Source organism: Piliocolobus tephrosceles, chromosome X (genome assembly GCF_002776525.5).
Source record: "Piliocolobus tephrosceles isolate RC106 chromosome X, ASM277652v3, whole genome shotgun sequence".
In the NCBI taxonomy this organism is placed as follows: Eukaryota; Metazoa; Chordata; class Mammalia; order Primates; family Cercopithecidae; genus Piliocolobus; species Piliocolobus tephrosceles.
The window spans coordinates 64,994,557-65,010,533 of record NC_045455.1 but is presented as its reverse complement, the minus strand read 5'-3'; the positions used below and the strand labels follow the sequence as shown (position 1 = coordinate 65,010,533).

The 15,977-nt window shown below is 37.9% G+C and overlaps 1 protein-coding gene across 2 annotated transcripts in view; it reads right to left on the bottom strand.

Moving 5' to 3' along the window:
* The window catches only part of NEK5 (NIMA related kinase 5), an 87,747-nt gene that overhangs the window by 67,042 nt on the left and 4,728 nt on the right, over positions 1-15,977 (bottom strand). For both annotated transcript variants that reach the window (XM_031934936.1, XM_023187288.1), the window contains exons 2-6: positions 11,759-11,855; positions 4,664-4,761; positions 2,881-2,964; positions 2,727-2,797; positions 730-816 (exon numbers count right to left, since the gene is read on the bottom strand). In XM_031934936.1, the coding sequence (XP_031790796.1) occupies positions 730-816; positions 2,727-2,797; positions 2,881-2,964; positions 4,664-4,761; positions 11,759-11,855 (437 nt within the window). The remainder of the gene's footprint in view (positions 1-729; positions 817-2,726; positions 2,798-2,880; positions 2,965-4,663; positions 4,762-11,758; positions 11,856-15,977) is intronic.

Below are 15,977 nucleotides of genomic sequence, written 5' to 3'. Positions count from 1 at the left end.
AAAAAAAAAAAAAAAAAAAAAAAAAAAAGCCAGTGCCCTTATACAAAGGCTGTAGTGTAAAAAAGCCCATCAAGAGTTTTGCCTAGGCCTTTCCTGGGCCTTAAAGCATGACAAAATAACAAAGGAATTCTTAACAGGAGCCATTCAAGATTAAACAAGTTTTATTGGGGGTCTGAAGAAACTCACCAGGCCTCCACAAACAAGTTTATTGGAGGTCTGAAAGAACTGTCTAAACCTCCACGATTTAGCAGGAGACAAAATAAGGGTAATCACCCCAGCACCGAGACCCATTTAGATTAAGTAAGCTTACTGAGGCTCTAGAAGAAAGTCTTCAGGACTCAGACCTTAGTTACAGATTAAAAGGAGTTAATCACTATGTCTTTAAATGAATGCACACTTACACATAGACATATAGCTTAGAAGGTGTATAAGCTCTGAAAAACTTTGTAATTTTGAGTTGGTCTGGCGATAATTCCCAGGCCTTCTCCCTGTACCAGTTACAGAAATAAAAACTCTCTTCCTCTCCAGTTCATCTGCATCTTGTTATTGGACCATAAGAAATAGCAGCCCAACCCTGTTTGGTCCGGGAACAATTTCACACATGAAGAAGAAATTACAAAAGTATCATGAGAAAGAGAGAAGAGATTTGAATTTTAGTTTCTGGAATCTTCATTCAGTGTCATCTATCGGATTTTACTGACACTTTCAAACTAAGAGTCAGCAACTTACGTTTTATTGTTGTAGGGTTTATTCTGACAGATCTCTGGGGACAGGTAGTAAGGTGTTCCAATACAAGTTCGAGCAAGTTCCATGGAACTAGTAAATTATATTAAATAATAAATCAGCATGAATTTTTATTGGAGTAAGAAAAGTCTTAAGACATGGACATGCAAGAAAAAATGTGAAAATGGATAACACAAGATTTGATGCATACATGTGTTAGAAGAAAGCAAAACACTGTATGTTGATAGAGTAACTAAATCAGCTGATTTTTAAACTTACAATTCACCTCCCAAAAATTTACACATTAAAATATATTTTTTATGGCTTAAAGACTCCACAAAGAGATGGAATTGTCATGTTATAAAAATCTCTCAGATGTAGAGATGATCAAATTGCAACTTCATGATTTAAAACTTGGAAAATACAAAAATGAATAAGGGAGAAAAAAGTTACCCAGAATCTTATCACCTAAAACAACTATTGTTAAAATTCTGATATATTTCCTTCTTGTCTTTTTTCCACACATAGTTTTCATGTAACTGTGATCACAATGTATTTAAAATTCAGAATTCCATTTTCTTTACGTAGTATAAGAAAGTTATCAAGAAGTCTTCAAAACCATAAATGTTTATGATATATTCAGGTACATGGTCATGCCAAGCTTTATTAAATTTAACCATTTCCCAATTATTTAGGCATTTACATTATTCCAAATTTCAAATTATTCCCTTGGAACAAATTCTCAGAAGTAGAATATTTAAAAATCTCTCGATATATATTGCCACCAAATTGTCTTCCAAACAGGTGCACCAATTTATTCTGCTAGAAAGTGTGTAAACCAAAAATAAAATTCTGAGCCCCCCAACCAACTCATAAACCCTCCCTTTGGCCAAAGACATTCCAAAGTTAACCTGAAAAACCAGTTCAGGCCATCATGGGGAGCAGGGTTGGACATGCCTCATTATTTCCTTCTCCCCTTTGGAATTCAGGCACAGCTGACCAGCATTAACACTAAAACAGACCTTAAGACTGACAAAGCAGACTCCTTGTAGCAATAAGATACCAAAGTCCAGCCTGACTCTAGTATAACATCACATGACAGATAGCAGGCCTGAAAAAAATCAAAATATTTTACCCCACATCATGTTTCTTTGTCCATACATTGAAATAGTCCTGCAAAGGTATCTCTTGTGGGGAAACTCTACATTCTGAAGAAAATTCCCTTCTTTTTCCAAGTCTTTATCCTGATCCAGGAAAAAATTAACTAAGAGTCTGGCACATTTTTAAATCTGATAAGAAACATTTACAATCTATTCTCTCCGAGGCCTGCTACTTGGAGATTTCATCTGCATAATAAAAACCTTCATTTCCACAACCCCTTACCTTAACCCAGACACTCCCTTCCATTAATTCAGGTCTTTAGATAGACTCTTTCAACCAACTGCCAATCAGAAAAGTTTTAATCCACCTATGACCTGGAAGCTCAGCTTTGAGTTGTCCTGCTTTTCTGGACCAAACCCATGTACATCCTATTGGTGTCTTGTGTCTCCCTAAAATGTGCAAAACCAAGCTGTAGACCAGCCACTTTGGGTACATGTTCTTAGGATCTCCTGAGGGCTATGTCACAGGCATAGGCCTTTGGTCACTCGTATTTGGCTCAGAATAAATCTCTTCAAATATTTTACAGAGTTTAACTTTTTTCATTAAGAAGTGTAAACCTGCCTATTGCACTAAATTCTCTCTAGCTTTATGCGTATTACAGTTACATCCATATTTGATAAACTGGAATTACACTACAGAACATTAGCAACATCATTCTATTACACCACAATTTATCTTGAAAATTTTAATCTCAAAGTACCATCTGATTTAATACATTTACATAAAGCTACCTAAAATTATTTAGACAACCAAGATTTTAATATCTTCTTAATCCATGATACCTAAAAATACATATTTGGGCTATTTTGAATAGAAAGGAAAATTATTTTCAAAGTACTTACTTATTCAGGACTCTTGCTATACCAAAGTCCCCAAGCTTTGCAACCATTCCATTCTTGCTAAGAAAAATGTTCTATAAATGGAGAAAATGTCATGTTGTTTGAGGTACTTCAAGAAAAGATCAATTCTGTCTTAGTCTTCTCTCTGAGCTGTTACCTGAGCTTTTATGTCCCTGTGTAATATCTTCCTGTCATGAATATGTTTTAGTCCTAGAGAAATCTGTACAAACCATCCGAGGATCTATAGAGAGAACACAAAACAAAGCCACTGAATAGCCTGGTAGTCACTGAAATGTCTTCATGGCAACATGCAAAAAGAAAGAAAGAAATTATACACACACACAAACACACACACACACACACACATAGTGTATGTGTATTTATAGGAACGAAGTTAATAGGTATACTTTATCATATTATTATTTTCATTTTACAACTAAAATGATGGAGGCATAGAAAAGTAATCCAAATATCACTGGTATCAAGGGAAATTCCACATGCAGAAAAGGATAAGTAGGGGCAAGGGAAAGACACATGCCGTTCATGATTTTCTTTTTTTCTTACTTAACCCTGGGGTGCTAACTGCATCGTAAATAGTACACAAGTAGCCCTGTTTCCTGATAACCTGGGAGCCATTGGTTCTTCCTTTATGGTGGAAGGAGGGTGCCAAGGGTGGGCAGAGAAAGAGGAAAAAATGGGGGATCTGTGAGGTTGTTAGGAATTGTAATAAAATATCAATATATCTAATATAAAACCAACAAGTACTTTACTTTTAAAGTTTAATTTTATTTCTAAGTCATGATTTTATTTTATCTTTGTTGACCATGAGCCTCTTTCTGAAAATGTGTTCTATGCCTACAGAGATTTATTTAAACTATTCTAAAATTTCACTGGTTCTTTGTCTGCCAAATTATACAGAAAGAAGAAAATAATAGGAATAAAGCCATATTCCAGACATTAATATTTAGTTGTAATTTTAGTTCATTCCCAACAAAAAGAAATGTAACTCAAAATTTTGTCAAGAGAAGCATTTTTATAAAATGTGGCAAAATAATACCTAGATAAGAAAAAAGAGTTTCTATGAATATGGAATTTAATGTATAATATAAATGAGCATACAAAGAATGCTTGATTAATCTTACAGAAGTTAGAGATACTGATTCTTTAATCCTTCATATATTCAAAATATTAAACTTTAGGAGGAAATTATATGGGCATGAGGCTCTTAAATGCTAAAATAGAACAAAGAAACAAATGGTCAAAGGAAAAATGGTGGGCCTTTCCTGTGTGCTTCCTGAGGCAATGGCCTTACCATCAATCATATAGGCGCTAATTCAGATTCCTCTCCACACACACAAACCTGTCTCCTTCATGAGTACCACTCCCAAGAGGGTTCCAAGGAGGCTTGGAGTATAGAAGAGAAATACATTTGTGCAAAGAGAAAGTGGGAGAGGCCATTATTCTTCATCTTTTATCTCTCCCTCTTAATAACTAATGAAACTAAATAGGCATTGCCAAGAGAAGCTTCTATCCTCCCTAGCAAAGTGGGATATCTACTTTAAAACAGAGCACCAAATGGTAAAAGAGAAAACAGTGAAGCTATAAACATGTCACATGTTAAATGGCTAAGGAATACTCACATTCAGATTTTTTTTTAACCATGAAGATTTATCTCAGAGGCATCCTACATGAGATTGTCCAAACAGACTATCTTTTCTCAAGAAAATCTCATTCTCTAAAATAAACAATTTAGTTTAAGTTCAATTGCAAACTTGTTCTACTGAATCTACCAAGAATATTGATCCACTATTTTATGGTTTGAATTTCTCTACCAAAACACATGCTTTATATCAACATAGTCTACTACTTATGACACTATAAATTTAATTCTCTCCCCACCACACATACATAAAATTAAAAAGCAAATTAAAAGTTTTTACCTGATCTTCACTAAATAACACACCCCGTTGTCTATTGATCCTTTTCATGAGATCCCCTCCATCACAATATTCCATTACAATAAACAGCCTGCCATTCTCTGTAAGAAAAGGAATCATTTGGTGCTGGAAGGATTTCAGATATTTATCAGTCATGCTCTGGCTGTGGAATCAAAATGGACTGGGTTCTAATTCCACTATACCTTTTATATTTCTTAGCTCTGTGACTCTGGGCAAGTCACTTTAACTTCTCTGTGCCTCATTACCTCACCAGTAAAATGGAAATAATATTATAGAAATTTGTTCTTCGGATTGTTGGAAAGATTAAATGAGTTAATCCATGTCAGATGCTTAGAATAATGCCTGTAGATAATGAGAGTTTAAGAAATGTTGGCTATTTGTATTAATACATTCCTTTGAGAGATTAGAAATCTGCTATAAAAATAGCAGCTGTGACTCTTTCCTAACACCCCAGGAAGAATTAATAGCCCCTTCTTGAGTTTGGGCATAAAGCCATATTTATATGGCACTTATTCATCTACTTTGTTGAATACAACAGAAATTCTTATAACTGACTTCTGCCTAAACCACTCACTAGATTACAGGACACTCTCCATTGCTATTGTCCCATCAAGGTTACCACTAGTTACTACTAGGCTCTCTAGTATGTCGAAGTACCTCTGCTCCTACCAATTGAACTGAATCTTACCAAGATCAGTATGTTTCTTCCCAAATATGTTTGTTCCATTTACTCATGTCTTTATAACAGACACTGATGAAATATGAATAGAAAATGAAAGATGTGATTATTTTCCAAAAGCTATGCTGAATATTTTGGAGGACTCAGTAAAAGTGAGCAGTTTTTAAAAAAATAGCTATTGACCTAAATGTTGATGGGATGAATGAAATATAACTGGAAAACTTCTAAAAGGATTGTGTACAGACTATCCACAAATTCTCGCTCCACATTAAAGAAAAGAAACTAAAAGTTCTAAATAAGAAGCATAGCTTACATAAGAAAGAAAATTCAGAACGATAGTCAGTGGACTCATAATCTACCAACTGTAGTTCTGAATTTTCTTGAACTGTGGTGAGTTATTCTTGTCTTTATTACATAAACTGATGAAATATGAATAGAAAATGAAAGATGTGATTATTTCTCCAAAAGCTATCCTGAATATTTTGGAGGACTCAGTAAAAGTGAGTTTAATAAATAAATAATTAAATAAATAAATAAATAAATAAATAAATAAATAACCATTGACCTAAACGTTGAATGAAATGAATGAAATACAACTAGAAAATTTCTAAAAGGATTGTGGACAAATTATCCACAAACACTGGCTCCATATTAAAGAAAAGAAACTATCCTTTGACAAATGCTTGTAATTTCCTTAAAATTTCTTTCTTTTGTTTTTTCTGGCCATTTCCACTCAAAGGATGATTATGTCTTATGTTAAAATATGTTTGCATAACTGCTAGGATCTAAATATCTTTGTCTTCCCCAAATGTGTATGTTGAAAACCCCAAATGTGGTATGAATACCACCCCACGGTGATGGTATTAGGAGGTGTAGGGCTTTTGGAAGGTGACTAGGTCATGAGGGTGAAGCCCACATGAATGGACTGCTGTCCAAGAGAGAACCCTCTCTGCTTCCACCATGTGAAGTCACAATGAGGCGAACCATCTATGAACCAGAAAGTGAACCCTCAGCAGACAGTGAATCTGCCTGCACCTTGATCTTGCACTTCCCAGCCTCCAGAACTGTGAGAAATAAATTTCTGCTGTTTATAAGCCACCTAGTTTATGGTATTTTGTTATAGCTGCTGGAATAGACTTAATAGGTGCTAGAACAGACTAAAACAGATGATTTTCTACTTTAACCAGCTTTCTTAATTAGCCAACCAACTACCAGCTGGGATCTTGTTAGAAAAGAAGGATTTCTATTCACTTATTTGTCTACACTTCATTCTTTTGTATCTAAAACAGTAGTTAGCACATCAAAGGGGCTTAAATGTTTGTTGAGTGGATTCATTAAAAACAAACAAACAAACAGCAACAACAAAAACAAACAAACAAAAAAAACCCTGAAGGAACACAAAACATACGAAAACATACATGCCAAAATCAGGCTTATAAGCAATTGTTAATAACATTTTCCCCTGTAGTCCCTACTAAACGCCAAACTCTCTTGCCAAATCTTTTGCTCTTCTACTCTTTAAAGTACCCTAACCAACTTTACTGTGGATATCAGCAACCTGGCAGTGTCTACCCTTGGTTGCTTCTAATTCACAAACCATGCATCTTCTTTCACATATTTCAATTTTTCCTCCTCTCTTCTTTAAGAGACAGATCCATTCATTTATTAACAAACTTCTATTGAGGACATGCAAAAGCAAGGAATGTTGTGTAGGAATAAAAAACAAATAAGCCATCCATTCTACTGTTAAGGAGGCAAAGTCTAGTTGGGGAGTCCCTCAGTGTTGGGTGAGAAGTGCTGTGAAGAAGACTGTAGGCTGGAGGGTGAGGAGAAAGTGCCTGCAAGTCAAACTGGAGATCCAGGAAGGATTCTGAGAAGATGTTTCCTGATATGCCCTAATATCTACAGATCGGTTATTTTCAGAAATGTGTTACTTTTAGGAGAATTGATGTTTCTTATCATTGAAGCTCAGTCATTAAAAGGTCTGCCACAGCAATGAAGGGATGGCAATTTCAAAACCATGGAAGAATCAGAATAATGAAACAGGAAGAATCACTTCCTTTTCACCAACCTCCAACTCACTCAACCTTTCACTGGCTTTTGGTGAAAGAAACTGACCCATACCTCCATCATGATGGAGGTATCTTAAAGAAACTACTGGCCAGGTGCAGTGGCTTATGCCTGTAATCCCAGCACTTTGGGAGGCCGAGGTGGGTGGATCACCTGAGGTCAGGAATTTAAGACCAGCCTGGCCAACATAGTGAAACCCCGTCTCTACTAAAAATACAAAAATTAGCCAGGTGTGGTGGCGGGCACCTGTAATCCCAGCTACTCAGGAGACTGAGGCAGGAGAATTGCTTGAACCCAGGAGGTGGAAGTGCAGTGAGCCAAGATTGCGCCATTGCACTCCAGCCTGGGTGACAGAGTGAGACTCCGTCGAAAAAAAAAAGAAAAAAAAAAGAAACTACTTAATGTCAATTAGCATTATCTGACTGTAAAATAAGGATTTTCCCCATTAGCCATTGTTAATTTTATATTTATTGGAAGTGTCTGGAAAAATCATTTATGCTCTCAAATTTTCCATCTGCTGTAAAGCTCATGGATCACTGACGCTTCAAAACAATTGGGGGGCACTAAATAACCTTTTTATTTGTCAAGTTCCAACATTTATTAAACAATTATTGTAATTCATTCTAAAATGCACTTTTAAAATATCAAGGGCTTGGCACAGTGGCTCTCGCCTGTAATCCCAGCACTTTGGAAGGCCAAGGCTGAGGCAGGTAGATTGCTTGAACTCAGGTGTTTGAGACCAGCCTGGGCAACATGGCAAAACTCTGGCTCTATAAAGAAAAAAATACAAAAATTAGCCAGGTGTGGGGGTGCAAGCCTGTAATTCCAGTACACAGGAGACTGAGGTGGAAGGGCCACTTAAGCCCAGAAGGTCAAGGCTGCAGTGAGCTGTAATGGTACCACTGCACTCCAGCCTGGGCAACAGAAGGAAACTCTGTCTCAAAAAAAAAAAAATCAAGATTGTTTCTTATAGACCTTGGCATCTTCCAATCACTTGCTGTAGACCTGGCAGGCTTAATGTTTTCATTGCCTAAATAATTTTTAGAATACCTTAACCAACTTTGCTTGCTCATATTTTCTTTTTCATGTGTGCGTAAGAGTAATAAAAAATAAAACTCTATGTTTAAATAAATGTAAAAGAGCTCTTTCTGGCCAGGCACAGTGCTCACAGCACTTTTGGAGGCCATGGCAGAAGGATCACTTGAGGCCAGGAGTTCAAGGCTGCAGTGAGCCATGATCCAATTACCCCAATTGCAAGTAAATGAAATCTGTAACAACCTAAATAAGCTTGGAAGAAGACCATGAGCCACAGATAATGGTCCCAACTGATACCTTGATTTCAACTAGCTGAGACTGCGGGCAGAGAATCCAACTAAGCCAACCTCAGGTTTCTAACCTACAGAAATCAAGGGATAATAAATATGTGTTGTTGTGAAGCCACTAAATTTGTGTTCATTTGCTATGTAGTAATAGAAAACAAATACAACAGCATGGGGATTTTTGCCTATTTTGTTTGCTGATATATCTCCAAGACTTAGAACATGACTGGCATATAACAGACACTTAATGAATGTTTATTGATGGAATTCACATGGAATTAATTTAGTCTTAGGAAAATATCACTACATTCTCATTATTTTTCTTATGTTGTTTCAAACCAATAAAAACATCCTATTTTCTTTTTTTGGGGGACAGAGTTTCGTTCTTGTTGCCCAGGCTGGAGTGCAGTGGCACAATCTCAGCTCACTGCAACCTTCGCCTCCCAGGTTCAAATGATGCTCCTACCTCAGCCTCCCAAGTAGCTGGGATGACAGGCGCTCACCAGCACACCAAGCTAATTTTTTTTGTATTTTCTTTTTTTTTTTTTTTTGAGAAGGAGTCTCGCTCTGTCGCCCAGGCTGGAGTGCAGTGGCCAGATCTCAGCTCACTGCAAGCTCCGCCTCCCGGGTTTCCGCCATTCTCCTGCCTCAGCCTCCCGAGTAGCTGGGACTACAGGCGCCTGCCACCTCGCCCGACTAGTTTTTTGTATTTTTTTTTTAGTAGAGACGAGGTTTCACTGTGTTAGCCAGGATGGTCTCGATCTTCTGACCTCATGATCCGCCCGTCTCGGCCTCCCAAAGTGCTGGGATTACAGGCTTGAGCCACTGTGCCCGGCCCTTGTATTTTCAGTAGAGACGGGGTTTCACCATGGCCAGGCTGGTCTTGAACTCCTGACCTCAGGTGATCTGCCTGCCTCGGCCTCCCAGGGTGCTGGGTTTACAGGCATGAGCAACCGCGCCCGGCCGAAAACATCCTATTTTCTATAGACAAACACTAGAGCCATGGTTCTTATGATAAGCGATAAGCCATTTGAAGGAAAGCAAGCCTTTACCTACACTCTCTAAAAGACAGAGGCTACAAGGCCCTCTGAGGCTTTTAGATAAGCTCAGTAGTTCAAGTCCCAGCAATCTGCCAAGAAAACTCAAAGGCATCACAATAGCTGTAGTTTTCCTAAACACAGGGATGCTCTACTTAAAAAGAGTCATAAGAAAATGTAAACTTACAGTATCAACAAACACAGCAGAGGTTATTTAAACTGTAAAAATGACCCCAGTTTTGCAAAAGCTTCCAGCGGTAAACTGTCCTCAAAAATCACTCTCACATGGGATAAGGAAGTACTCCAGTCTCTAAAAGTTGTCCAGTCCATTCGCTCATTCAGTAAATAGGTATTGAGCAGCCAGTGTGTGCTAGGTGCCAAGGATCAAGTGGTGAGTAAAACAGATGGAGCCCCAAAATTCATTAAGTTTACTATGTAAAGGGTGACAAATATGAAACAAATTCATAATCATATAAATAGACATATGTAAGTACAACTGCTGTGGAAGAGAACCAAAGGGAGCTGTAATTTGAATTGTGAGTTCAGAAAAGGCCTGAGGATGAGCAGGAGTTAGCCAGAGAGTCATAGTAATAACCTCAAACAAAATAAAGAAGAGAAAGATCATCTTACAGCATTACCAGTAGCCAATGGACAGGAATGCAGGGCACTTTATTCAGTGGCTCTCCTTGAAAGTTATTCCATGCAACCCAATTCCAGACCATGTGTACTGTTCTGCTCCCAGGAAGACCTCAGAAGAGTCCCAAGAGCTCTTTTAAATACCCAGAGGCCAAAGAAGGGCCATACATACAGAAGTACTTTGAATGTAGTGGTTTTAATCAGGAAGGAACACAGTGCCCTGCACAGTGCACATGCTTGAGACACAGTGGCTGTATTTATTTATTGACTGACTTTAACCCAACCGATGATGCTTGAAGATACTGAGGTTAACACTTCTGCTCCATGAACTAGTTATCAGTCTTAAAACAGCCCAGTGCTGGGGGCTGGGCTAGGGAATGACCCGTCATAAAACTGTCAGCACATACAGTCCTGTCACAACTTAAGACACACCTGACATGCTGTAGATTTGTTTATTGTCTATCTCTTCCCACTAGAATATAAATTTCATGAAAACAGGGATTTTCATCTGCTTTGTTCACTCTTATATTCCTGACACCTAGAACAATGTCTGGCATATAGTAAGCACTCAGTAAGTATCAGTTCAGTGAATGAAAGCTGTGTGACGGATGCCCCTTCATTTACTATTTATTTTTTACCTTTGGATTATAGAGACGGGTGGAGGCAGAATTGTATTCAGGCATACAGAGGAAGGGAATTCCTTCCCTAAAGTTCTTCCCCTCTACATGGCAGTGTGCTAGGCTATGGTGTGTGGTTGTTTGCTGGCTCTCTGTAAGAGGATTACAAAAGCCCCATCTGTTGCCTAAGGATATGCGGGATCTCATGTAAGCAGAGTACTCCCCCAACACACACACACACACACACATCCCAGCAGGACTTTGAGAGCGACAGTGTGGTGGGCTCTGTGTTTTCCTCTCTTGTTTTGCTTATGAGAACAGCTGGCTCCTTATCTGAGCTGCTCCTTCAGCCTGGGCCCCAGACTCAAGGCCTACCACAGCTAGCATGTAATGTAAGTGAGAAATAGATGTGTATTATTGTAAGTCACTTAAATTTGGGGGTTGTTACTAGAGCAAAGAAGCTAATAAGCCAGTCATTAATTTTTTGGGAGAGTGAGAATTCAGGAGAGGCAGAAAAACAAGAAAACATAAGAAAGCTGTCTACAAAAACTTATTAGAAAGGAAATAACGAGGAGGTCTCAAGCTGCAATTTAAGTAAATGGGGAAATGAGTCATTTACAAAAATTAATTTATACACAGTCCTTAGGAACAAATCTTTTTACATATGTCAACATGCCTATACTTTATAAAAATAGTTAAAGAATATTAGAAAATCAAACCTTGAAATGAATTGAAGAAGGCTACAATGTTGGGATGTTTCATCTTTGCCAGAAGACTGACTTCTTTCTTTGAAGCTTCTTTTTCTTGTATGGGCATCTAAATTTCATTAAGAGACAGAGTAGTCTATAAAGGTAACTTGGTTTCAAGAACATGCTTTCTGCTCATTTCCATCTAAAATTCTCTAGGATTTCACTGGCTTTTAATGTCACTTTGAAAACGATCTTTCAATGGCAGGAAACATTTCTAGAATTAGCAGAGTACCCTACATCACATCAATGGTTTGTCGACAATCATCATCAAGAAAATAAATATTTCTGGTGAAGTTTTGCTGTATTAAAAGTTGGACTGGTGGTACTGTGTTCATTATCTAGCCATATGGAGCCATATTTTAATATCTATCTTTCAGTAGGAAAGGAATTCTTCATAAAAATGCAACATTCCAGGAGCAATCACTGCTGAGAAAAAACAAATGCAATCTAAAAAAAGAAAATGTGTCATACCCCACAGAAATCAGGCCTGTAAAATTTTGTATTAAGATGACTACATTTTTCATTTTCAAATAAAAATTGTCTTGCATGACTTCATTTTAGAAGTATTTGGGTGTACTTCTTGTTCTACTTATCATCTACAGACAATACTTTCCAAGGGGTTGGCGCCAGTATCAGTGGCCACACCTCGTTTCTACTTTTCTTCCTCACTCTTGATACTTTGCTGACTTGTCATTTTTACCCTGACTTCCAGCCCCTGACTGCCCCGCCTTTCTGATGTCCATGGGGCCTCCACCCATTAGAGGTCTTCAACATTGGCCAAATTACTCATTCTCATTTAAGACGTAAGAATTTTTTAAAAATTAATATTCTCAATTCTAGCTTCCCTACATCTCAGCTGAAGGATCCTTCAGTAAGGATCCTTCTAAGCTTCAGTGTTTCCTGCCCCAATTTAAATTGTATAGTCAGTACACAGGCGTTTCAAAACAAAAACAGCTGAATTGCTCCTATCAGCTGGATAGATTTAGCAACTTAAAAAAGTCCTAACTACTATTTATTCAAAAGAATATTATAAACAAAATTAAAAGGCAAACAAAAGGTTAGGTTACAATATTTGTACCATATATGACAAACATATTTATAATAATATAAAAATTGATGGCAAATAATTTTTTTTTTTTTTTGAGGCAGAGTCTCGCTCTGTCGCCCAGGCTGGAGTGCAGTGGTGCGATCTCCGCTCACTGCAGGCTCTGCCTCCCAGGTTCACACCATTCTCCTGCCTCAGCCTCCCGAGTAGCTGGGACTACAGGCGCCCGCCACCACGCCCGGCTAATTTTTTCGTATTTTTTAGTAGAGATGAGGTTTCACCGTGTTAGCCAGGATGATCTCGATCTCCTGACCTCGTGATCCACCCACCTCGGCCTCCCAAAGTGCTGGGATTACAGGCTTGAGCCACCGCACCCGGCCGGTAAATAATTTTTAAAAAGGCAAACACCCCAACAGAAAAATAGCAAAGTACACGAATAGTCAACTCAAAAAAACAAGAGAAATAAAAATGGCTGATAGAAAAAATATTCAATCTCATGCAGTAATCAAAGGAATAAAAACTAAAGCAAAATTTGGCTGGGTGTGTGGCAGCTCATGCCTGTAATCCCAGCACTTTGGGAAGCCAAGGCAGGCAGATCATTTGAGGCCAGGAGTTCAAGACCAGCCTGGCCAACATGGCAAAATCCTGTCTCTACTAAAAATACAAAAAAGTAGTCAGGCGTAGTGGCACACACCTGTGGTCCCAGTTACTTGGGAGGCTGAGGCAGGAGAATGTCTTGAACCTGGGAGGTGGAGGCCGCAGTAAGCCAAAATCATGCCACTGCACTCCAGCCTGGGTGACAGAGTAAGACTCCATCTTAAAAAAAAAAAAAAAAAAAAAAAAAGGAATAAAAACTAAAATGTAATATAGTATTTCATGTATGAAAAGAATGTCAATAACCACTATTGACCAGAAAGCAGCAAAATGGACACTCATTTATTTCTGGTAAAAGAACACAAATTCATAAAATCCTTCTGGGAAAGCAGTTTTACAATATAATATGAATCTTTAAAATGTTCATTTTTGGGGGGGTCTGTATCCTGATGAAGAAATGTTCCTTTTTTAAAAAAATTTTTTTTAAGACAAAGTATTGCTCTATCACCCAAGCTGGAGTGCAGTGGCATGATCTTGGCTCACTGCACCCTCTGCCCACTGAGCCCAAGTGATCCTCCCACCTCAGCCTCCTGAGTAGCTGGGACCACAGGCAAGCACCACCATGCCCGGCTAATTTTTTGTATTTTTAGTAGAGATGGGGGTCTCACCATGTTACCCAGGCTGGTCTCGAACTCCTGTCCTCAAGTGATCCAGCTGCCTCAGCCTCCCAAAGTGCTGGGATTACAGGCATGAGGGAAATGTTCCTATTTTTGACTTACTAATTCTTCTAGAAATTTATCCAAAGAAGATAATAAAAGTGTACAGAAGAGTTCTCATACAAAAGACTTTGTTACAGTGTTTTATTGCTAGTTTTTAAGTTACTCAAATAATGCGTGCTTGTTTTCAGTCAAATAGAAGTGAATAAGGTAAAAGTGAAACTTCCCTCTTTCTTTCTCATCTAGCCCACAGATGAAAGCCCACAGGTGGTAACCTTACTCTTAACGGCAAAAACGCAATTACTTTTGTGCCAACCTAATACTATGTTCCCTAGGGATAGCTGTTGTTAATAGAGCTTTTTAATTCATGCACATATAGGTAAGCATATATACATATTTTGTTTAATAAAAATGAATTATACTTTACATATTAAATATTATTGAATCGTAGCCAAAAAACCAACCAATTTAATTATCTGAAAATAGAAAAAGAGTTAAATAAATTACAGGGGCTGTTTTGCTAGGTTTTTCTTTCTTTTTTTTTTTTTAAGACAGAGTTCTGCTATGTTGTCTAAGCTGGATTTTAACTCCTGGGGTCAAGGGATCCTCCCAGCTCATCCTCCAGAATAGCTGGGACTACAGGCACCATGCCCAGCTAAATTGTTATTTTTAACCTGCTACCACTTTAATGCTGCGCAGTCATTAAAAATAAAGGGAGGCAACATATTATCATGGAAAGAGCAGAGAAAGACTTCGATGGATCTGCTGAGTACTGTGCATCCTGAAGCTAACTGCTTAACCTCTTTAGCCTCAGCTCTTTCACTTGTACAGTGAGAGTACTGAGAGCTACCTTTCAGAGTGGTTGTGAAGATTAAATTGAGTTGATATATATAATAAAACATTCACGATGGTGTGACATACAACGGACACCCTGTAGGTAGTCCCTTTATCATTAGCGTGAACATTTAATATCATTATATGACAACATTATATAAAAATATTGAATGAGATGAGGAAATATTCAAAATATATTGCTAATAAAAAAACTGTTACACAAGAGTATATCCGGGCCAGGTGCGGTGGCTCACGCCTGTAATCCTAGCACTTTGTGAGGCCGAGGCAGGCAGATCACGAGGTCAGGAGTTCCAGACCAGTCTGGCCAACATAGTGAAACCCTGTCTCTATTAAAAATACAAAAATTAGCTAGACACGGTGGCATGTGTCTGTAGTCCCAGCTACTCAGGAGGCTGAGGCAGGAGAATCGTTTGAATCTGGGAGGCAGAAGCTGCAGTGAGCCAAGACTACGCCACTGCACTCCAGTCTGGGCAACAGAGCAAGACTCCGTCTCAAGAAAAAAGAGTATATCCACCATGACACCAATCATTCTAATAACTTATATATTTATACATTAAAAATAGTCTAGAGAGAAATTCAGCAAAATGTTCATAGTGATTAAGAAAGAGGTTATATGCTATTTTTATTTTCCTCTAAATGGTCTTATTTTCCCCTTTGGTTCCTTTCAAAATTTCTACAATGAACATTTTTATTTTCATAATTGAGGAAAGATAAAACACTTCTATTTGAGCCCAGAAGGAAAAGAACATGCTTGATAATGGTCGGATGATAACAGAAAATATTAGCTTTTTGGTACCTGTAAGAAAATAAGCAATTTAGTTCTAGGGTCTAGTGTAGGGAATAGGGAAGCATTAGAGAGAAGAAATAGAAATTTCTCTAGATAAGAAGTAATGAAAAACTACATGAGAGTAGACAGGAATAAAGAAGTAATACATGTTAATATTGTGACACAGATGTTACAGGTAAATTCGACAACATA